This window comes from Pituophis catenifer, unplaced genomic scaffold (genome assembly GCF_029215685.1).
Source record: "Pituophis catenifer annectens isolate HBS135680 unplaced genomic scaffold, rPitCat1.0.hap2 SCAF_3, whole genome shotgun sequence".
NCBI classification, from domain to species: domain Eukaryota; kingdom Metazoa; phylum Chordata; class Lepidosauria; order Squamata; family Colubridae; genus Pituophis; species Pituophis catenifer.
This window is the reverse complement of record NW_027256883.1, coordinates 93,303,255-93,328,292: the sequence shown is the minus strand read 5'-3', so window position 1 is coordinate 93,328,292 and position 25,038 is coordinate 93,303,255. Positions and strand designations below refer to the sequence as shown.

At 35.8% G+C, this 25,038-nt stretch overlaps 1 protein-coding gene across 1 annotated transcript; it reads left to right on the top strand.

The window, feature by feature from the left end:
- Window positions 1–1,086: 1,086 nt before the first annotated feature.
- ATPSCKMT (ATP synthase c subunit lysine N-methyltransferase) lies at window positions 1,087–6,654 on the top strand. Its single transcript, XM_070939129.1, has 5 exons — window positions 1,087–1,282; window positions 2,485–2,783; window positions 3,983–4,120; window positions 4,726–4,776; window positions 5,841–6,654. The coding sequence occupies exons 1-5, from the start codon at window positions 1,087–1,089 to the stop codon at window positions 6,039–6,041; spliced, it is 885 nt and encodes a 294-aa protein (XP_070795230.1). The 3' UTR covers window positions 6,042–6,654.
- Window positions 6,655–25,038: the final 18,384 nt, after the last annotated feature.

Genomic DNA, 25,038 nt, shown 5'->3' with positions numbered 1-25,038 from the left:
GCTCTCCAAGCCTAATTGAGAAATATACTAGTGCGGAATCTGGATAATTTCATCAAGGACTGTTCGTCTTTATATAATTACTCTATGATCTTTCTATCTACTACCGTAGTTTGCCTGCCTCAAGGAGTTTTGCACATCTAAATCATACAGTGATGTTAAAATTCAGAAACTAAAACAAAATTATAAATTTGAAAATACTGTTCACATTCTATCAAAGATGGAACTAAACTGATCACAGGAAAAACACGTTCAGATTTTTATGATTTACTATAACAAGACTGCAGTACATTTTTAGCTAACCAACTTTTTCACAACTATAATTAGCTGAGTTTTGAACAGTACAACTTGCATAGAAATCAAAGACGCTCAGGCATTTATTTTCTGCAGTTTGGGTAAAATTAATGTTTTTTTTGCAATGTAGAGATAGTCAGCAATTCAGGAGACTTCACAGATAAAGGATTATAAAGGATTATAACATAAAATTGAGCAAAATACAAGGTTTCCAGTCACATCGTTTTCTGCTATCAGAAAAACATTTTAAGAACTGCACTAACATTTTGAGGTTGAGAAATTAAATAGTATTTTTAATTGAAAACGTGCCTTATTAAAACAGTCCCTTTTGGTTACATTTTTTTCAGGGAAAAGGAAAAAGTATGCTGTTGCCAAGCACATATAAAAACATAATTTCTTATTAGTTTACCAACGTTTCATTTTTACCCTGGGAAAAGGACATCAGGCAAGACGCTAAAATAATTAGGCTCCAACTTCATGAAATGTATTTTCTGCCTTCGTATATTTACACTGACAGTTGGGCTTACTACAAAATTGTTTTTTTGCGTCTGTATTACCTGGGTTTATATAATGCACTCAATCTCAAACAAGCAAATCATACATTTATATAGCATGGCTGAACCACAGCTTCACAATACATCCACTTTTCTCTGCACGTGCTAGCAATTCGGATTTTACCCATTTTATACAATAGCATGTACTAAGGATAACATAATTATTTTGTTAGCTTTTTCCCCATGTGATGATGATGAGATCAGAGAAAACTTTAACGATCTTCGGTGCCCTATATTTTCAATGCGGATCAGAAATGCGGCTATTCTTTCGAAAAACACGAGTCCCCCTAATGAAAATAATGGTACGATCCACTTGAGCAGGAAGAACGGTTTCCCGCGGTTTCCGATATGTAGGCGCAGGCTTTCAGAGGGGGCAGGTCTCGCTACGTCACTTTGTTCCGAAGGGGTGTGGCCAAGAGCGAAAGGGAATTCTCCAGGTAGGGAGAAATTTCATGGTTCTTGCTTGCTTCCTTCTCTGTCCAAATAGGTAGAATTGCGGATTAAAAATTTAAGGTTTACCCATTTTTTGCCGCACTACTGTATTCCCCCCCATAAGGATACTATGATATACATTCCGTAAGCCAATGAGAACTTTATGTTTTTTTTGTCACCAGTACTGTACCTTGGGCATTTTTTTGCTTATTCTGATGGAATTGATTATGTGCCATCAAGATCAAGTCGAAGTCGATTCCTAGCGATCACTGACATACATTCTTTTTTTCATGATGATCTGTCCCTAAACTGATCCCTCAGCTTTTCCAAAGGCGCCCCATCACCACTACAATTGAGTCTATATAAAATATTAAATATTGCACCATTTAATTGAAACCTCAAATCATTTATAAGAGATTTTTTAAAAAACATGTTCCGATCTCTCTTTGCTGCTTCTAATCCAGAGGAAGCTGTTAAAATAAGATAACTTGCTTTAGCTTTTGTCTTTCTTTAACCAACTTTGCTCTAAAAACTATTATTTTTATTATTTTAATGTGTATTAGTTTAATGTTTGTAAGCTGCCCAGGGTCAAGAGATGGGTGGCACATACGTTAAATAAACAAAAAAATGCATACATACTACATACAACTGACATCTTGAAATGTTTTCGAAGAAGGTAATAGCTAAACCCTTCCATTATGTTGTCAAAAACCACAACAATATGTCTATTATTCAACCAAACTAAAACTTTTTATTTATTTATTTGGTGGTTGAGGCACCTGGCTAGAAGCAGGAGATTGTGAGCTCAAGTTCTGCATTAGGCATGAAAACTAGCTGGGGAACTGCTGGTCACTCTCTCTCAGCCCAACTTACCTCACAGGGTTGTTGTGGGGAAAATAGAAGGAGAAAGGAATGTTAGATATGTGTAAATTATCTATGGCTTTACAGAGAGATTATATTCAATTGTGGATTTTTCCATTGGCCCTAATAGCTACAGTAAATGAATTCTTGTTCATTCACCTCTCTATATCATTAGCTAAGGGACAAAACGGTGAGATATGTTGCTTTATGACAAAAATATGTGCCTGAATGCTGTTAGAAATCAAGTAATGAAAACCCAAGTAAAGGTTTTCTTTTTTAAATCAGGGACATAAACTATATATCTCTATATCTTGTCAGGCTAAACATACTAATTTTCTTTTTCTAGGTTTTTTGTTTGTTATGTCAAAAATACTTGCTGAAGGCAGTGCAACTCAAGAAGTTACACTTTTGACCATTGCTGATGAAGACTCTACCAAAAGGAATTGGGGTGTTTTGCTCCCTGGTATAATTGGTGGGACATTAGTAGCCTTATACTCTGTGACCATTCCATTTATTGCTCCAGCACTGAGAAAACATTGCCTGCCATTTGTTCCTGCAACTTCAAAGCAGATTGAAAATGTCCTAATCATGTTAAAAGGCAGAAAAGGAATGCTAGTTGATATAGGAAGTGGTGACGGACGTATTGTAAGTTTAAATCAAATCCTGTTTAATGAAATTAAACTTCAGTGAAGTGCATGTTGACACACAGCCCTGTCTTAAATATATTCTTATATCTTTCTCAGGACAAGGATGGAATTTAAAATTACACACACAACACATAATGAAGCAACCTACTAGTGATACAAACATCCAGCTTAGTATTATTCAGAAAGTCTTTCTTAGGGTAGCTTTTTAAAAGCTTTTAGCTGGTAATGTTAACAGTTGTTCTGGAGCTCTTTAGGTATGAAAGAAAAGTACTATATCTCTCATTTATAAAATAGATCAATAGAACTCCTGGATTACAGTATAAAGTCTAGTGGTTGTGACTTTGTCCTTCTGGGATACATACTTTTGGCTTCCCTTTCCTTCCACCTGTTTTCTAGTCTGTCATGTACTTGTAGTTACCTGGGATTCCATGCGCATTATAATCTTACAACAAAATAAGGAAAGGGAAAAATGGGAGCAAGACAGGAGAGCTACCTCATCTCTGGATTTGGCCTTAAAAAGGAATAGAGGGGATCCAAAGAAGAAGCTTATCGGAGCTGTTACTTTTCCAGTCGTCTTGTGCTATTACAGGCCTAAACAGCTGCTCTGGGTTATGACCTGGCAATCCTCTTAGCCATGTGGGTTCAACTTTTTGTTTTGTTTAATGCAGAAATATTTCATACATGATACAAAGAGGAGCTTCGTGCAGACAAGTGGGTAGAATGGCAGAGAGGGAATGAGTTACTTAAATCATTTTCCACAAGCCTACTCAATTTTCTTTGTAAGCCATAAGGCAAATCTCTTCCTTCATGACTACAGTACAGTGGAAATTCAGTAGGCTGGTTGGCAGAGGAATTGCAAGGTTTTTTAAAATTTAACCAGAAGCTTGTAAATCTTGATTTCTATGTTTTTCCCCAACCATTACAGTCAGTAAAAAAAGTCAAGAGTATTAGCTTCTCAGCAGACTAATAATTTTTGTAGACTAATAATTTATACAGATTTATTAACAATATTGCAGTAAGACTACAAAGTGCAATAAATCTCATACATGTATGATGAAGAATCTGGCAAAGTATTTTAGGCAAATTGCTACACCTATTTGGCTGTCATATATACATACATAAACACACACACACAAATAAAAATTTTATAATAAGAAAACAGTTTTTTAAATTAAATACTTATTTATCTTTACTCAGGTAATAGCAGCTGCAAAAGTTGGATTTAAAGCTGTGGGTTATGAATTAAATCCTTGGTTAGTATGGTATTCAAGGTACCGTGCCTGGAGAGAGGGAGTTCATCAAGATGTCAATTTTTACATTTCAGACTTATGGAAGGTATGCAAATGTAACAAAAACCCAAAATGCAAATCATCAGTTGTCTAGAGAAAGCAAATATCTTATTTATTGTGGCTCTTAACAGGTTTAAAATGCTTCTTATGCCCATTAGTATTTCTGCGGAGTAACTCAGTGGAATTATTGGGCTATATTTTTAAACAGCTGCTATACAAACCAGCAATAAAGTGGCAATCCCACTTCCCTTTCCCCATGCTTTTGATTCTATCTTAAGGTCACCTGCTTAGATGTACTATTTATGTAATTGGTTACAGTTATTTGCTCCATTAATAAATAAGGTAGAAGGATTTATTCCTTTATCATTGCTCTCCTCACACAAGAGCCTCTGTATCCCTTACTAGAGGACTTTGTACCTGTCATCAGTATATGGAAGTAAGATTAGATTTGTTTGGTACGAATAAAGGATTTTGTCCTGATACAAGTACCAAGGGGTTGTTCCTGAAAGCTTGCAGGAAAAGATTTGAACCCACTTGAGCTAACCACCAGCTGTTTTAATCTGATTGGCTTCCCTGCACATGCATGTTCATGAATGAAAAGTGCATTTATATAGAGTTAATTCTTAAATCTGACATTTTATTTCAAAACAGATCAGTTTTTCACAGTATACAAACATTGTCATTTTTGGAGTTCCTCAGATGGTAAGTTTCCATTAGAATATTCCAATAGAAGATCTAATTGTGAGATTGTAGAATATTTGAGGTTTTTATTAATGCATTTGATATAAAACTTTGTTCATCTTTATAAATACTGAACAGTGGAATCTTTCTTTTTTATATGTAGTAATTTTATTAAAAATTACAATTTACAACAGTAAAAACTAATAAAACGAGAGGACGTAAAAAATAGAAAGTGCCAAAAAAGAAATAGAAAAGAAAAAAGTAAGAATATAGTAAAGAAGAAGAAAAAAGAAATATAGAAAGAACAACTTTCCCTTTCACCACCTCGTATAAATAATTTTAGTAATTTATCACCTCTTAAACAACAAATGATCTCTTATCTGATATCTATTAAACAAATCCATAAAATCACATTTCAGGGTGATGACAGCAAAACTCCATTAGAGATTATCAGAGATGATAACATACCTATTTTAACCCTGATTAAATAAACCAGCTTTATATTCCTTCCTTTTAACAATCTTGATCTTTAATCCCTTTAAATAGTGTCTTGGAACTTGATTTCTTTTCATTTTTTCTTTGTTCCTTCTCACAAAGTTAGAGAATGGAATCAGACCCTATAATGGACTTCCTGTGTCCAGATTCACATTCAGATCTAGGAAGTTACCTTTGAAATTTTTTATATAGTGTTTGAGATAATTGACTGCAGTCTTAATGAAAGCAGCTTGAGCTTCTCATTATGGATATGAGGAACCTTGAAAAGGAATAATGTATCTGCTTCATTCTGCATTTTGTATTCCGAACAATTTATCGCAAGCAGCACGTAATTTTTTCTGCTAATTTGGTGTAATCAGCATTTTGCTTTCCTGTCCTGTATAGCCAGCATCTATCTTTCACATTCAGGAGACCAATTATTTTTAATTCTTGCACCCCTTTACTATACTCTCTTCATAGCCAACCATTTTACATTTATACAAGTCCCCACTTGAATGTATATCCCTGAATACTCCCTGATACGCATATTTTTCAGACTGTATCAAGCGTTTCTTCCACATTATTTGAACATTTCCGATCTTTCCTCACAGATGCCGCAGCTGGAGAAGAAGCTTGGAGATGAACTCCTGCAGGATGCCAGAGTCATTGCTTGTCGCTTTCCTTTTCCCCATTGGAGACCAAATCATAGCTTTGGTGAAGGCATTGACACCGTTTGGGCATATGATTCCAGATCGATTAGAATAGAAAAGGAAGATGATACAGCTCTTGACAAGGGCATCCCTCCCAGTTAGCTAAAACTCCAGAGATAATGCTATGTTAGCTTTTAATATGCAAGTGTGGATGTTTTATACAACGTATTATTTCTTATGATTCTTGGGTTTGTGGGCAAGCATTTCAGAAGTTTCTGGAAATATTTTATGTGTGTAACGTAGCGTAAGTGTTAAGCAATACTTCTGTTATGGAAAAACAAATGTATGGAAGTTGCCTCCAGATCCATGGCCCCAACCTTGGAATTCTATGGGATAACAATTGACATTTAAAATAAATTACAAAATTGCAATTTACCATTGTAAAAATGCATTGGTAAGAGTATTCAAAATGATCTAAAACCTTAGGTTAAAACTGTTCTAATACAGTTAATTTTGAATCCTCAACTTTAATATTTTCAGTACCGTCTGATTAAAGCAATACTCTCCAACCTTATTCTGAATATGTCTCCTTATCTCTGTTTGCTGTTCACTTCAACTATATGTTGTTATGAGTCGAGGAACAAGATTTTAAAATTGTCTGCCAGGATGCAGAGCCATAATGAGAAAATCTGTTTTGTGACTCAAAGTCTCATGGAGGGAGGGGCAGTGGAATCCTAAGTTAATGAAAAGCAAAAGAGAATATAAAAATAAATACTTTGTTACATTAAATTGATTTTATTGATAATGTGTTTCATTAAAGTTGTTTAAATATACCCAGCATCATTGCATTTTTAGACAGAAAAATAGCAGAAAGCAAACGGGATTAAAAAAGAGTGGGGGACAGATTTGCATGGGAGGTCAGAAATTTAAGCAAAAGCATCACAGCTTCCATGGGAAAGGGTCAAGATAAGTAAGAATTAAGTAGATTTTGGCACTCAGTATCTGTCCAAGTTTGACAATGGCCAAATAGGCCTGTTTCCTTATTCAGCTAAAAAAATTCCACTAATATAGGCAGCCCATACAGGAACAGGGTTATTGTTTGGACACAAGGCATTGTGGAGATACAGGCAGTACAATTAGTTTTTAAATCTTAGGGAACACTTTTTACTTTTTAAAGGACAACGTTTAATGGCATGAAAAGGGTAAGTACAAAACATTTTGTGGATTTGTAGGTTAATGATGCAAAGACCAGATTCCTTCTTTCTAAAGGGAACTTTGAGAATACAATATCCATTTTTGTAGATTATGTTAAAATTATTTTAGGATTTGTTTGTTTGTTTTTTATTTTATTCTATGGTTGTACAGTCAACCAGGTGTTTAGACTGGCTTTGGCATTTTTACGTGCATGCTCACATTTTCAGTTCTGGCCGAACTGGTTTTTACAACCAGCAGCAGCCCACCACTGAACCAGCCTGTGGTGCACTGCTCTCTCTGTGGGATTAATCGGTAAACCAAGCAAGTGAACAGTGCTCTCAGCTAGAGTGAAAAGCATAATCATAGTAAATCTATTTAGAATTAGTCTAGGCTAGAGATTAGGACTAATGAATGTCAGCTATGCTGACATGAAGACCAAGTGTTTCCTGTATTTAAGTCCCACATGAATGCAATCTATTAGAACAGGGCTTCTAATAGATTGCATTCTATTAGAAGCCCTGTTGATCATGTGAAGTTGTGTACAAACTTTTCTCAAGTACTTAACCTTAATTCATTCTGTTGAAGAATGCTTCCTTACCACGTTGTTTCTATTAAAAAAAGGTAACATCTATCAGACCAAGCTTGTGAGGCTCCTGAATGTTTGACCAATGTGGGACATAGAATTTCAGCCTAGATTCTGCACTGACATGCCAGGTTTTTAAGGCAGAAACAAGGTTTTTTTAACAGAATAAAAATATGGTTATACTTTGTCTCAAAGGTGCTTTTTTCAGGAGGCAACTGGACTTCCTTGTTTTTTCTTTGAAGACATTTCACTTCTCATCCAAGAAGTGAAATGTCATTCTTCAGCTCTGACTGGATGGTGGGGAATGGAAGGATTTATATTCCTTGCAGGCAGCTGGTCATTTGCATCCTTTTTGAGGGTTGTTAAAGCACTTGGAGGTTTATCTGTGTCCTCATGGTCACCTGAGTAGTGCTAATGGTTCCTGTAGTCTGCAATCCCTCTGGAAATCTGTTCATACTCCCACACCATTCGAAGGGTGTTCATTCCGAATTGGGACAACCTTTGGGATAACCATGACCTGGATGACTGAGAATCTCTACAGACTTATGGTTATACTTTAAACTCTTATTTAAGGAGAGGCTGTTTTAAAATCAAAACTGAAAAGTGTTTTGCACTTCCTTGGAGAAGCAGATCCACTCAATTCAAGTATGTTGTATGGTTTTGCCATGAATGAGGTAGCTCGTACATACATTAAATATGCATTACTCTGTTCTCTTTTGGGATAAGCTACATTATGTAGAATGCAGAAAAGGAGTAAGAAATATAAGCCAGACAAACTAAAGACATTAAATTATAAAAAGAAAAGGAAACAGCTAAAATTAGCCTGCCCCAACATTTGTGATATCTCTGCACCAGTGTAAGTTATCAAGCCATGTTTGCTTCCACCAATCCATACACTGGAATTTTTCATCTTTTTCTTGTGCTTTTTTTTCCTTTTATACCATACACTGGAATTTGATATACCCTGTTTCCCTCAAAATAAGACATCCCCTGATAACAAGCCCAATCAGGCTTTTGAGCGCATGGCAATAACGCCAAGTGCTTATTTCAGAGTTCAAAAAAATATAAGACAGGGTCTTATTTTCAGAGAAATACAGTAGTAGCATGCAGCATGATTTATAGCAGTCAGCCCAACAAAGCATTACAGATAGACATTGCTGAGCACCAGCCAAAGAACACATTCTGCAAGGAAAACAGTCACCAAGAATCCCACAGATGATGTTGCTGCCTTCAATATTATCTCTCTTACATGACCAACCATACTTTGGCAAAGAAACACATGATAGAATTGAAGAATAGATGCTGCAGCTGGCTGTTCAGTCGCTCATTCCATTTCTCTGTGAAAGGTAACTGCATCAGCAGAGGACCAGTAAATACATAGACTGAGATTGTTCTACTGAAGATCTCCACAAAGAGGACTTGAATTGGGCCTATCTTTAATTGTTTCACCTCTTCCTGAAATTCAGTGTAACTCAGCTTTTGCAGAGAGCAGAATATTGTATTTATGAAGATACCAACTGCAACAAAACTTTCAGAATGTTTTCAGTCCAGATTTGTGAGGGAAGAAAATGTTGAATGATGCTGATGATGATGTTCAGAGTAAAATTTCTTAGCAGCTCAAAATTTCCTAGCAATTCTCAAAATTTAGAGAATAAGATAAGGACAGAGAACACCCTGGAAATACAGAACATAGAAAGCCAAACACTGTAGCCATAGAGAAGCAACAAAATATTCTGTAAACCACCTTGAGTCACCATGTGCAAATAGGCGATATAAATTCAATAAATAAATAAATAAATAAATAAATAAATAAATAAATAAATACATAAATAAATAAATACATAAATAAATGTTGAGCAATGGAATGAGGCTATACCTTTATTCAAATCACCCAATCCATTCTTTGAGGATAGGTTTTCAGTCAGAATGTACAGCAAGAATGCCTTTATACTGTACATTTATAATTGAATAATCATCAAAAATCAGGAGATAAATTTTTCATGTAACCCTTTCTCACAAGAAATACTTTTTTTCTAAATCTTTTTATAAAGGGTACAAAAGAGTTTATAAGAGGGAGGGGGTTGGAGCAAAATAAACTTCTTCCTGTTGCCAAGGAAACTAAGCTCCACTCCCTTCCAAGATCAACTTGCCAGATTAAAAATTTCTATGTTGCCTCCATATTCTACTACTGCAAATTATGTATAATTATGTTCAACCAGAGCAGAGTCAAGGCAAAAGCCTTGCTGTGCACCATAGGCAAACAATGAAATAACCAGCTCAGCAAAGGGCCCCTTCTCTTCCACGTGTGATAGCCAGTGTCCTCAGCAGGAACCATAGCTGAATTGTTCCATAGAATCATGATTTTAATTATATGACTCCTGACGACTGAAGATCACGCAATGCAAAAATGCGAACAAAACAGCAGAATCTTGGCACTGTAACCCAGATTGAAAGAAAGTCTGGCAGCTTCTCTCTTCTCTTGAAGACTCAGTTATACTTATTTTGTGTGCATATAATATATAAAATTATAGGCATTTATATATAATTAACTTGTAGCTTGCAGGCATGGCTTATCTTACTTTATTTTGGACGGTACCTAAACTGGCCATAAGCAAACACAACTCCCCCCACCACCACATATTTCTTAGAAAAATGACTCGGTTTACTAATGCTAGGAAATAAAGTCTTGGCTAATATATAACCATGTTCATTATCAGGTGCTATAGTACTCTACAAATCTTTCAAAAAGAAATTGTTTTTTGAATGACTAGATCCCTGGGGGTATATGATTTCAGCTTGGCAGCGTGATTAATATTTGCACTAACATTAACAGTTGAAATCGTTTATTATGTTTGCTTGACAATCTTTGTGAATTTTTTAAAGTTCACAGAACGTATCATAGCTACACAATTTGATTTAAAACTGAGAACAGTGATCACTCTGGGTGGACTGTGCTCTCAAAAACAACAGAATGAATGAACTGTGGAGGGATGAACTGTATTTTTCTTTCAGGGATTGCACCTGTTCTCGTCCTCCAGGAATTTCCTAAAAGCCCCAAATCTCAGAGGAGCTGATTGTATTGTTTTCTGCTCCCTGAGTGATAATAGTTTCAGCACAGATTCATAGTGTGATGAGAAAACACTGGATGTCCATGAATGGATAGATTGGGAACAAAAAGGGATTTATATATAGGAGCATCTCTGAAAACTCCACTGTTTCTAACCATAGGCATTTCTCCTTATTCTTTCTCTCTCTCTTCTTATGGTACATATTGATCACAGATCACAGCTCCACCCAGTAAGTCAAATATACCTGTATGGCATGATATGTGATTATGCTCTAAAAAGTCATTACAATCCTACTATTATAGATTGGCATGCGAGGTCTCTTGTGTGAGGATGTTAAAAAAGTCAAGATGGTGGCTGAGAGCACATGAGGGAAGCCCACCCCCTTTTTATATGCATCACCCATGCCACACATGTAAAAAAGGATGGAGTCTCAATTGCACAATTATGATTAGCATCTTGATTTGTTTTTACTCTCTCACCGCCTCCCACCCCGAATAAGCAGTTTAAGTCTTACATCTCTTTTGTACTTCTTCAGCCAGGTTTGCTCATTGCCTGTATTCTCCTTATTTTATTTGTTTCTAACCTGATTTAAGTTTGCACATGTCTGGTATGTAATAAATAAGACATGCTTTCATGTATTTGGAAAGCAACCTAATTGTAAATACCACAGCATTCTTTAGGTCTTTATGCAGCTAATATCTCAAAAATGCACTGAATAAAAATACTGTCAGATACATCAGAGGACTCTTCTAATGTTTCAAAGTACATTTTCTGTACATATTTAAACCAGATCAATGCTATTTTATTACAGGAAATTAATGAGAAATTATCTGCATGTCAAGGAGCCTAGAACAGTTAAAAATCTGGGAGTTTAAATGGTAATGTCCAGCGTACAATGTGTTTGCTTAAATTACAGATCCTTAAGGTATAATGAAGGGACTATCTCACTGCCTTTCTCTCCACCCAGACAGGATCACATTGCAGCAAGCCTTGCTAGGTGGGCTAATAAGGACATGACAGGATCCACAAGGACTTAAGTTATGTGCCAGTTTTCTTCTTCTTTTGATTGGAGACAGCTAGCAGAGCATGTGCATAATTACAGATGCTTATTTTATTATTTTCATTTTAAACTATATTATATATTCCTGTAACAGAATGATACCATAGCTGAAGCGAATAACCTATGGGGAAGGGAGAAGAACTGTAAAATAAATTTTGGAAAACAGTGAAGCTTAGTTCTGAGTGGATGAGTAGGACTGAATTCTTAGATTGCTTTTTAAAATATTCTGGACTGGTTTAATGAGAAGTTATAGGATCTCATTAGAAACAAAGAGCCAAGTGAATCCTTTGGAGATGTGGCAGAGATAGCAAGAGGATATGGAAGAAATATAATAAAAGCCTCAATTCAAAATTATAAAACCACTGCATGTATATTCTTTCAGGGATATTTTCTAATAATTTTTGATTCATCGGCTTTGTTGCAATATTTTCAGGATCAGACTCAATAATGATAATAAGAGTTAGAGGTTTAAATATATTTCTCTTTAATTATAACAGGCATTCTATATTCACTGAATATTCACAGATAGAAGCAAGGAAAATGGTGAAGGTGGCTCCTTATATATACAAGGGGTGGAGCCAAGAATGGGAGTGGTGAATTATGAATACATTAGGAACCAAAGAATAAGTTAACCCCCGATGTCCCATATATACATTATTTACACATTAGGGAATAAGGCATTTACATCTCACAAATCCCCCTCTAAATGCCGGTTCGCTATACAACACCAATTACATTCAGATTCAGGACAATATAAGACATATAATTTTGATGTTAAATATTTGTGCTGTTTAGAAGGTAAAGGCTTCGTCAATATGTCAGCTAATTGTTCAGAGGTATCACAATGCACTGCTTTGATAAATCCATCTTGAGACAATTGTCTCACATGCTTAAATTTTATATCTATATGCCTGGACCTTTGTCCAATGGCATCGGATCTGGATATTTCAATGGCTGCTTTATTATCTTCATGCATAACAAAAGGCAAAGCAGGTTTTTTCCAAACATCTGAAATCAAATCATTAAACCATACAAGGTTATTTGCAGCTTTGGACAAACAAACATATTCCGCTTCTGTGGTCGAAGTGGCTACCAGTTCTTGTTTACCAGTGTACCAGTAAACTGGACAGTCATTTAATAGAAAAATATAACCAGAAGTGCTCTTTCTGCATGATATATCTCCAGCCCAATCCGCATCTGCGTAACATGTAAGTTTTGGTTCTTTATCATTACTAGGTTCTAATACTAAGCAAAAGTCTAATGTACTTTTCAAATATCTTAGAATTCTTTTGACTGCTTCCCAATGATACATTGTTGGTTTGCTAACATATCTTGACAATAAGTTGAGTGGTAATGCAATATCTGGCCTGGTCCAATTAGATATATAAAGAAGTGAACCTATGACTGATCTATAAAATGTATTATCCTTGAATTCAGGGGAAGATTCATCAGTGTTTCTAAGGAAATCAGTTTGCATAGGAGTGTCACAGGGTTTGGCATTGTTTAAATTGCATTTGTTCAGAAGTTCAATGATTTTATCTTTCTGAGTAAGTTTGAATCCCCTTCTAGTTTTGTTAATTTGTACACCAAGGTATTTGTTTACTTTACCTAGAGATTTCAACGAGAAATGTTCGTTTAGCTTATTTACAAAGGTTTCTCTTCTCTCCTTGTGTTTTCCTATATATAAAATATCATCTACATAAATTAATACAAATTCAATATGATCATCATTCTTTTTTACAAAGAAACAGTTATCAGCAGTGGTAGCGTTGAAATCCATGGTCTTAAGTACTTTTACCAAGCAATCGTACCATCTTTTGCCAGATTGCTTTAATCCGTATAGACTCTTGTTCAATAGCCAAATTTCATTCTTATTAGTGTATTGACTGTGTGGTGCTCTTACATATATTTCCTTATCTAGTTTTGCGTGTAAATACGCAGTCTGTATGTCATATTGAAATACATCAAGATTGAGTGCAGATGCCACTACTAGAGCTGTTTTAACACTCTCTGTTCTCACTGTGGGGGAGTATGTGTCAGTGTAGTCCTCCGGATATTTTTGTGCATAACCTTGTGCAACCAATCTAGCTTTGTATAGAGTATTGCCTCCTTCTAGATTCTTAATTTTATAAATCCACCTGGTACCTATAATCGTTTTATCTTTAGGCGCAATCGCAGGTGTAAACACATTTAATCCTTGCAAACTTTCCATCTCTTTTTTCATAGCTAGTTCCCATTTTTCCTTTTCTTCACGAGGGAGTTTTAATACTTCCTCATATGTATTAGGTGTCATTTGTTCACCATCCATATGCATTATGTAATCTCTGTATTTATTTGGTACTTGATTTCTATTGTTTCTAATAGCTCTTTCGGGTTTGCTATGGTTATCATGCAAATATCTTGCTTCCTTTTTTGTTAATGTGTCTGTCTTTATTTTGTACTGACTATTTGTCCAAGTTTTGGTTTTGTTTTTATTTTTGTTGATATTTTGATTTTCTATTGTCCCTTCCTCACAAGATTTTGTATCTTTGCATTTATTTGGAAATATTTCATTAAGATGTAATTTAGACCAATTGGCCTGTTCATGGAACACAGCTGTTCTGGAGACTATAAATTTGTTATTATTATCAATGAATCTGTACCCTTTGGTGCCAGTTTCATATCCCATAAATCTTAATCTTCTGGATACGTTTTCTCCCTTTCTTCTCAACTGCTTAGGTATGTGTACGTCTGCAGTGACTCCAAATATGTGCATGTGTGCTAATTTGGGTTTCCTATTATACATCACCTCATATGGTGTTTTATTCACAATACTGGACCAGGTTCTATTTTGAGTGTAATTTGAATAATGTAAGGCCTCTGACCAAAATTGTTTGCCTAAACCAGCATCCTCTAATGTGCACCTAATCATGGTTTGTAGTGTGGAATTCTTTCTCTCTGCAATCCCGTTTTGGAACGCAGAAAATGGACTAGACGTGAAATGTAGCATTCCTCTATCCTTTAACCATTGGGAGAATTCTTTAGACATGAATTCACATCCCCTATCTGTCATAATTTGTTTTATTCTGATATTATGTTGTGTTTCTATGCGTTTGTAGAATTCCTTAAATTTCTGAAAGGTTTCATCCTTGTGTTTTAATGTGTAAACAAAACCATAGCGACTGTAATCGTCTACTATTGTTAGGAAGTAACGTTTTCTATAAGTGATTGATGGAGTTAATGGACCAACTAGGTCCATATGTACTAAGTCAAAAATTTTGTTAGTTGATCTGTTGGATTTTTTTGGTCTGGGACTAGTTTTTAGTTTAGTGGATTTACATACTGAGCATTCCAAATAATTTTCACAATTTTTTATTTTGACACCTTCTGCGTGTTCAGTCATTTTTTGTACTACAGGAAAACTTGCATGTCCTAACTTCCTATGCAAGATGTGAGCACACTCATCATGAATTGGTTTACCTATTCTTGGTTTCTTCTCATTGTGTGTATTTGCGTGATCATGAGATATTTTACATTCATCATTGTCACTGTTACTAACATTTTCATCATCTGCCTCAATACAATCTTCCATATTTGAATCAATGTTATGTAACCATCTTTCTTTTGTTATTAGATAGGGTAGGCCTCCTTTAATCATCACAGTGCCTACATTTGTTTTGTCCTTCTCTAAAGTTGCTTTCCCCTTTGAGAAAACTATATTGATGTCAGAATCTCTGCTTTGTTTTATGGCACTTAGTATGTTATGAGGTATTTCTGGAATTAACAATACCCCCTCTATTTTTCCTAGGCCAGGCAAGGTCACATTTCCTCTGCCTAATACTTGAACCTTTTCTTGATTAGCTACCTTTATTACAAATTTATCTTCTGTAAATGAAGACAATATATTTTTGTTATTAGTGGTGTGGTTGGTTGCCCCAGAATCAATAAGCCAATTATTGTTCTCATTTTGTTGTGTTTTAGTGCTGTCTTGTTTATTTAGTCCATTCAGTGAACCAGGTTTTCTCTCTTTTGAATTTTCTCTACCCCCTCTACTATCTCTGTAATTTGGTGGGCTTCTATATTTATGTCTATCTGTGGAAGACTGTCTATAATTGTATTTGCTCCTATACTCTGACCTATGTCTCTCCTTTGAGATTTTGGGACAGTCTCTTCTATTGTGTTCCCTGGACCCACAATTATGGCATTTAAAAGCTTCATTGTATTTTTCCTGGAAAGCTACCTTCCTAAAAGATTTGTGTTCTGTGTGATTGCTGGAACGATTTTTTCTTGAATTGTCTTCTGCTATCAATTTGTTAGATAGACTTTCTATGGATAAATATCCTAGATTGATGGTGTCTAAGTGTGACATAAAACTATCCCATGATGAATCAAGTGAATTGATAATAACACTTTTCATTGTTTGATCTGAAATCACTTCCCCCCTCAAATGCAGCTCAGCTCTTATTTTGTTTAGAGATATCAAATGCTCACTTATGGAAACCCCTGGTTTTACTCTGGAAGAAAAGAAATCCTTAGACATTCTTGTAGTGGTAGCTACACTATCGCTGTGAAACAGATTAAACATGCATTGAATTATTTCTGAAACAGTTAGGTTTGGTTTGATGCTATGATACATTGTAGGAGACATGCTAGATATTATTAAGAAAAATGCTCTATGATGTAAACAATCTATTTTTAAAGTCCAAGGTCTTCTTGGAGGACTAGTGATAAAGAATAGCAAATTTTCTTTCATAAAGACAACCTGGAGCTGTTGATACCATTCTTGCAAATTAATGCCATCAACTCTAAGTTTTGGGAAGTCACTGGGTAAGTTTCCCACATTATTTTGTTCATTACTTACAACCTGAGGTAGTCCGTGGTCTCGCAAGTGCAGGAAATTGCAAAACGGCATGGGGATGCTCGCAACGAGTCTGCGCGGTTCTCTGGCCAGTTCAAGTCTTTCCGGACCGCCTACGTAGTTTCGCACATGCGCGTTGCTCATTTCTTCTTTGGCGTCGTCGTGGAAGGTTCTCTCCATTGCAGCTCGCTCGCTCCGCTCCTCTTCAGACGAGTCGGTTTCTGGCTCGGTTTTAGGAGTTTTGATGGCGGCGACTGCTCTTTTCTTTCTTTTGTGTGCGTTGGTACTTGATCCGGTCTGCGGTGTAGGGCGGAATCGACATGGCTCTCTGGGCTCGGGCGTCGTCGCTCTCGAAGTCAGGATGGGAGCGTGCAGGTCTCGAGGTATCGGCTTGTTCTCTAGCTTCTTCGTTGTCGCTTTGGAAATTTTTAATTTTGGCCCAAATGCAGCAAAAAGCGTCTTCATTGCTGACTTTACTTGGGATTTCGTTAAGTCGTCTTCGCTTTCTGATTCTGGTTCTTCTGAAGAGTTTGAATCTTCCTTTTCGCTTTCGTTGTCTGATAACGTTTTTCGCGCCAGAAATTTTGAACTGAGCATTTTGATTGGCTCTGCTTCGCTCACTTTGGAGGCTTGTTGGAACCAAGATGGCTGCCATTCAAAATTTCGCGCGGGATCACATCTTTTCTTTTTCATAACGACTTTCTCTGTAGTCATATCACTCACAGTTTTTTGGTCTTTGGGTTTCTCTTTAGCAATGTTTTTCTCTCTCGCTGCTCCGCTGTTTTTCAGCATTTCTCGGAGATTCGCGATGAGGCTTTCATCATTCTTCTGGCTTTTTAATAGTTTTAATATCTCTGACCTGAGTTCGTTATTTTCTATTTCGATTTCCTCCTGGTCATTATTTTCATTTATTGGTTCTTCTTCTTCAGTGGTGTATTCTTCGGATTCTCTCGAAATCGCGTTTGTGGATTCGTTGATTATTTCTTGTTCAGTTTCTATTTCTTTGCTGTAGGCCCTGGTGTTGGGCCTATCTTTCTTAGACATCTTTAAGTATTTATTGAGTCAATTAACCATCCTCTGCTACCACCTTGTTGCAATATTTTCAGGATCAGACTCAATAATGATAATAAGAGTTAGAGGTTTAAATATATTTCTCTTTAATTATAACAGGCATTCTATATTCACTGAATATTCACAGATAGAAGCAAGGAAAATGGTGAAGGTGGCTCCTTATATATACAAGGGGTGGAGCCAAGAATGGGAGTGGTGAATTATGAATACATTAGGAACCAAAGAATAAGTTAACCCCCGATGTCCCATATATACATTATTTACACATTAGGGAATAAGACATTTACATGTCACAGGCTTGTTCTTAGTCTTATTTTTTCTTACTGTAAATATGTAGGTTATTAAGTTAGCTAAGAGCAGAAAAACCTTGATCAAACCTTTCTTTCAAAGAACCATGAACCCGTTACTTCGTACCTGGCCTAAAGATAGCTTGTTGACTCCATCAATGGCTCCTTTTAATATATTTTTATTAAAGTCTTACAAAACACATGAAAACTAACACGAACTAATAAAGAGCAGAAATAAGCAAGAAGAAAATGCAAAAATAAAAAAAAAGAATAGAAGCTTCCGATTTCCTTTGCAACAAATATGTGTACATTTACAAAATTCTCTCTTACTATATAACACTCTACTTTTTTTCTATCCATTTTTTTTTAATCATCAAAACCACAAGTCATAAGTGCTTTTCAGGTTTTGCCCCAAAATACCTTTATACCCTTCAACAAAAGAAGGATTCCGTAGATGAGAAATTATAACTAAACATAAATGATTAACCTACAGAGAAGTATTAGAATTTTCTCAAGGGGACTTTAAAATGAAATCAAGAGAAGATTTGATAACAGAAAGATATCCTTATCAATAGTCCTTATGTACAATTACCAGAAAGATTTAAAGTGGATAAAAAAATTTATGGTTTTGGGCAAAGCATTTGAATTTGAAACAGAATTATGTACAAATATGAGCATGTTATTGGTAAAATGTATAAAATGTTTGCTGAAATATGAGACAGAAGAAGAACAAATGAAAAAAATGGTATAGCATGATAAAATAGGCTAAACGTTTTGACTATAATACGCAGAGGAACCAATGGGAAAATATATGGTTAAAAGGATTGAAATTTACATTATGTTCTAGTTTAAAGAGAAATTTATCAAGATGTTGTATCATTGGTATTTGTCACCAGATAAATTGTTTACAATGTATAAAGGTACTTTGAATCTTTGCTGGAAATTGAACAATCTGAAGGGATATTTTATCATGTTTGCTGGACATGTAAAAAAGCCAAAACATTTTGGATACAAATACATGCATTTATTCAGAAGATTTTGAAGGTTATAGTACAGTTGAAACCAGAATGGACAAAGAACTTGAAAAAAATCATGGAACTTTATTTTTATATATGACAATTGCAGTGAGACTATTCTATGCTCAAAAGTGGAAAGGCTCAGCACTGCCTACAACAGAGGAATGGTTGATGAAGATGATGGAACTTCCAAAGTGGGCTAAATTAACTTATTTGATTTGAGGGAAAAAACCAGTATCTACATCTATGGTCAACTGGAAACCCCTTGCAGACTTTCTGCATGAAACAGAAAATAAAATCACATATGACTTGTGGTTTTGATGATGACAGTTCATCAATGGCTTCTGAATAGAAGTCATTTTTAGCCCAGTTTCTCTGCCTGGTTTGTTGGATGTTAAGTCCCAACCAGCAATGTTTATGCTCTCCAGTTGGATTAAGAACTATACCCAAAATATAGGTTTAAAGCATCCTTATTTGGATGGGGTGGATGGGTGGTGGTCTTTGATGCAGGTAAGAATGAAAAGGAAGTTGGTGTTTAAAGGTAAATAAAGAGGATTATTTTCCCTTGTCCCTGTTCACCTTCCAAACCTGCTATCTTCCCTTTTTCCCTTTCCCTTCTATTGGAATTGGGGTGAAAAGCAATCATATCAAAAAGGGATAAACTAGAAGGTCTCCAACACAAGTTTGTGTTGTGGCCAAAACCTGTCTCACCTAAAGCAACCTAATCACTTTGAAGACACACTTCAAATTTTATTTGCATGTATACAAGTATATACTGGACCCTCAGCAAAACTTTGATATTTTGCTAAATGGCCGTAAGAAAATGCAGAAACAGAATATTGTATGCCTTTGGCCCACTACAGTGCAAGGCAAAACAAAGAAAAAGGCAGACAGGGTGGAAATTGCAGTGTGACTTTGAAAATATTTTAGATAAACCATTCCATTTGGCCTTGTTATTGTTTGTCCTTTCCTATTAGGTCAGCATGCTCACCATTCTATCTTTTGAGATATGCTTGGTGAATAGAAACATTTTGGTTTACTGGCCACAAGTTTTTAACTGAATCTTCTCCTTGTCCTACTCAGGGTCAATTCAGCTGGCTGTGTTTTTTTTTTTTTTTTATAAGGGCATGTTAAGCAGTTCATATGCATGGGGAGAGGCATCTTAAACATTAACACCACATATTAAATAGTTGTCAGAAATTCACTGCATTGCATTAAGCCATTTCTTTTTTTGCTCCTATATTGCTCTTCTTCCCAAAAGTGCCCATAATGCGCATATGCACTGATTTTGGCTTAACACAATGGGTGAACTTGAGCATTATATTTTGTTAATCTTAGTTTAAGTATACCCTTGGTGTGTTAAACTTTGAGAAGAGGGATAATTTAAAAACTTCCTTTGGCAGACTCCTTTTTTGAAGGATTCCTTCGTAAACAATAATTATAATAGCTGCCACTAAACCTCCTGACATACCCTAGTCTGCTTGTCAGGGGAATTGTTAGCTATGCTACCAAGGACTTATTCTTTCATGCCCCGGTTTTTCTGATAGGAAAACTAGAAAGTAAAGTGTTTTGGATTTTCCTGCCACAGCTCAGAAATTACAGAAATTGTTTACAGATATTAAACAAACTTTTTTTAAATCAGCAAGCAGTAGCTGTAATACAGGTAGTCTTCGATTTACAACCACAATTGAGCCCAAAATTTCTGTTGTTAAGTGAGACATTTGTTAAGTAACTTTTGCCCTATTTTATGACCTTTCTTGCCATGGTTGTTAAGTGAATCACTGCAGTTGGTAAGTTAGTAACCTGGTTGTTAAGTAAATCTGGCTTCCCCATTGACTTTGCTTGTGTGAAGGTCACAAAAGGTGATCACATGACTATTATTGGTCATTATTGGGACAGAATAATGATCATAAATATGAACCAGTTGCCAAGTTTCTGAATTTTGACCACATGATCATGGGGATGCTGCAAAGGTCGTCACTGTGAAAAACCACATTTTTCAGTGCCATTGTAACTTTGAACGGTCACTAAATGAATCGTTGTAAGTCAAGGACTATCTGTACTAGGGCAGTGTTGCATAGTGTAAAGGTTTTAATGAGAAATCCCCTTCTAAGAATGAAGAATGAAGGCTAATCTATAGCTAAAAAGGCAGCAAACATACACAACAGAATTCAGGTAAAAATCAATGCCGTCAGCTTTGTTCAACTAATACATAAGCCTGCTGAATAAACTCTGGGATTTCCACGCACATTCACTACATAGGGTTTGGTTGGAGGGGGAGCATTTGAGTCTCCTGCTTGGTTGTTCATAGACAATCCACTCGTTACTATTGTCCCTCTTGCTTTCCCATTCCTAAGGCAATACAACCCCCTTTTTGCTGCCAAGCAAGCAGAATCCATAATACAACAACTGTAATTTAAGTTCCTTAAGTGAAGGTGCTACTTTGGGTTCTCTTGTTTGCTGACTCCACAGATTGTTCATGACAGGAGAGAATCTGCCAATAATGTCATTATGTTATGCCAATAATGTTCCATAATGCTGGACAGGAGAAGATGCAAGAAGGGAGGTGACTGATAACAACAGTGGCCAAAGGGAGCAGATTAAATTCAGCAAAACGAAAGTTTCCCCATAATATTTACTGAGATTCCCACAAAGCTGTTCTCTTTACCCCAAATTCTTCCAAAGCATTGTTGCACTAACCGATAAGTATTTTCACCATTGAGACCAGCATTGCCAATGGATGGAACATCAAAACCAGCATACGGCATCTGTTCCCTTCCTTTTCCATCTTTCATTGTCACTTGTGGTTTTGATGAAAATTGAGAAGAAACAATTTTTCTTGTTTCTTGAGAGAGGCAGGATGAATGGGATGAATCAAAGTCAATGTCTTCCTCCCTTTGAGATCACAGTCACCAGTCACTGGTTCCCACCAGCTGACATCCAGGTCTTGGACACCAGTTTTCTCTTCTGCTACCAAGCAGAAACATGTTCTTTTTGTAGGGAGAGAGATGGTGGGGGCTTAAAACAACTGAATCTGTGTTTCATCCCAGCATATAAACTATCCCGATTCCTATTGTACTATTGCAATGCTTTCCCAATGCTGTATGTGTTCGGGTTTTTTTAATTTTATGCTTGTCTTCCTCCACTTCATCAGTTTTTGAATTCTATGGTCTCTCTGACAAAAAGCCACATTTTTGCTCATCTTACTTTGTAAACTGCTCTGTGCGCTGGCAGTTGGTTGCATTTATTGCCAAGTGACTTGTTTGCTCCTGACTTAGCATTTGAATAAAACCATTGTCTTTTGATAATTTGAATATTTATATCCATATTTATTGAATATTTGCTCAAAAGGGGATAAACACTTAAGCATTTGGTTTGCCACAATTCCAAACATATTTCACATATTTTGTGAATACTGGCCTTATTCTACTGACTAAAAAGCTTTTCTAAGATGCTACTGTATTCATTCAAAATGTATAAATGTCTTGCTTTTTCAATAATTGTTATTAGTTTTTTAATCCATGCTTTTTGTTTAACAGTGTGTAAATGTTACAGCTTGAAAAGGTTGAAGCTGGCCCATATTATAGCCAATCATTAACAAGTGGTTGAAATCATGTTATGGTTTTTCTCACAGTTTCAAAGTTAGCTAACTCCCAAGTAATAAAATAAAACAGAACACATTATTCAATATACAACAATATCAGCACTGTTTTCTGAAATGTCATAGTTTAAGACTTCTGTTTAAATAAAATTCTATCCATTAACCTCAAGTAGGGAAAATGAGATTCTTTGTCATATGAAATTGAGTTTGTTCCTAACTAGAATATTAATTATCATTATTTCATCTGCTTCTGGAATATGTTCTACTGTTACATACAACTGCTAAAATACTTTCTCAGTAAGTTCTATATGGCAGCAGTAATAGTATGATTCTGTTTCAATGTTATGGTTTTATATTTTGTAAGTATCCTTTCTTGGATTTATATCTTTTAAACATTCTTCTTAAACAAATATTATTTTTTACAAATAAGAAATAAATAGCAAATTGAAAATTTGAATTTGAAAATTGTACTGTGCATCATTTGAGTATAGCTATGATGTGTTTAGAAACCAAGGGAATTCTGTTCAGAAATAAGAAAGATGTTGATCAATGAATTTGGTAGTTCCTGATTTAATGATTTGTCACGTGTCTTTAACTTGAGTTGGTTAGAATAGTAGCATATATAGCATTGTTTAGAACTTTTGAAAATATATAATATATAAAAAATATATTTTATAATATATAAAATTATATATACATAATTTTATATATTATGCATTATATATTATGACAGCACAGTGGCTCTGTGGTTAAGACATTGGACTTGTTAGCTGGAAAGTTGGCAGCCCAGGTTCGAGACCCAAACACCATGTGATGGGGTGAGCTCCTGTCCTCGCCCCAGCTCCTGCCAATCTAGCAGTTCGAAAGCATGCAAATGAAGGTAGATAAATAGGTACCACTTTGATGAGAAGGTAACAGCACTCCGTGATGACATGCTGCCCACATGACCAAGGAAATATTTTTGAACAGCATTAGCTCAATGGCCTTGAAATGGAGATGAGCTGCACCCCCTGTAGTTGGTAATGACTTGCAGAGTAAAATCCGCAGGGACTCCTTTACCATTTTTTATAATACCATACCATACCATACCATACCATACCATACCATACCATACCATACCATACCATACCATACCATACCATACCATACACCATACCATACACCATACCATACCATACCATACACCATACCATACCATACCATACCATACACCATACCATACCGCATAGCATAGCATAGCATAGCATAGCATAGCATAGCATTAGCATACCACACCACACCACACCACACCACACCACACACCACACCACACCACACCACACCATACCATACCATACCATACACCATACCCTATTTGTTCTATTGTATTAGATTAGTTTGCCACACCGTCAGATGTTCAGACTGGATTTGTCAATTTTTAACCACCTATCAAGTCCTTCCCAAGGACCCGGGATAGGCAGATGTTGATATTTTATGGTGTTAGAGGTATTGTTGTGGGATGTAAGCAGTTCTGAGTAAAGCTGTTTTTTATAATTGACTGTCAATAATTACGTGCATTATTATTTTATTCCTAGATACTTCTGAAAGGAGAAAAAAGTTCCATGCTGATTTCATTAAAGGAAAACTTTGTGCACTTGGCATTATAATAAGTAGACGAGTAAGTAAGCAAATATCTGCAGGCAAATAATCCTGTCTTTGAACTGTGACCTTTAAGTATCATGTATAGTAAATATATCAATATTTTATATGTCTGGTTAAATAAATTGTAATCCACAAAGCTCATACTAATAAATTGGTGCTTTTATTACTCCAGGTTAGCAATATAATTTTACAGTCTATATGTTTCCCATTAAGCATACTCCATTCTGTCAACTCAGATGTAATCCAAACAGTTGTCTAAACAACCACCACTGCATTGTTAATCCTTTATAATCCAATCACAAAGTCCTCTGGGATTTAATTCAGTTCCTCTCACTAAATTATCCTTGAAGTTTTCTTTCTCCTCCCTTCCATTTAAATCTATGGGCACCAATCTCTAAGGACATTCTAGTTTAACAGCAGGGGATTTGTAATTTTCAAACTGGATATTGTTCATATACCTGCAGGGTCTCCAAACTGATAAATTAATCTACAGGATTTATTATTTTTTTTAAAAGTTTTTTTCTCTTTACACCCTAGGCCTCCAATCCTGTGAACTATTTTATCCTGGACTCAGAGATCTGGTTTTGAATGAGGAATCCAGGCTCATCGGCAATTGGAGGCTGGTGAGCCAGCCATTGGATAAACCCATGTCAAGTGGAATCTCAAAATGTACCAGGCAAGCCCCAACATTATCAGGTTGGGAGCTTCCTGACAGTAGTTTGCTACCTCTCAAAACTGAGCAGCCAGATGTACCAACATGTAGCTCTACCAGGGGTGGATTTAGATGAAAAGAGGCCCTAG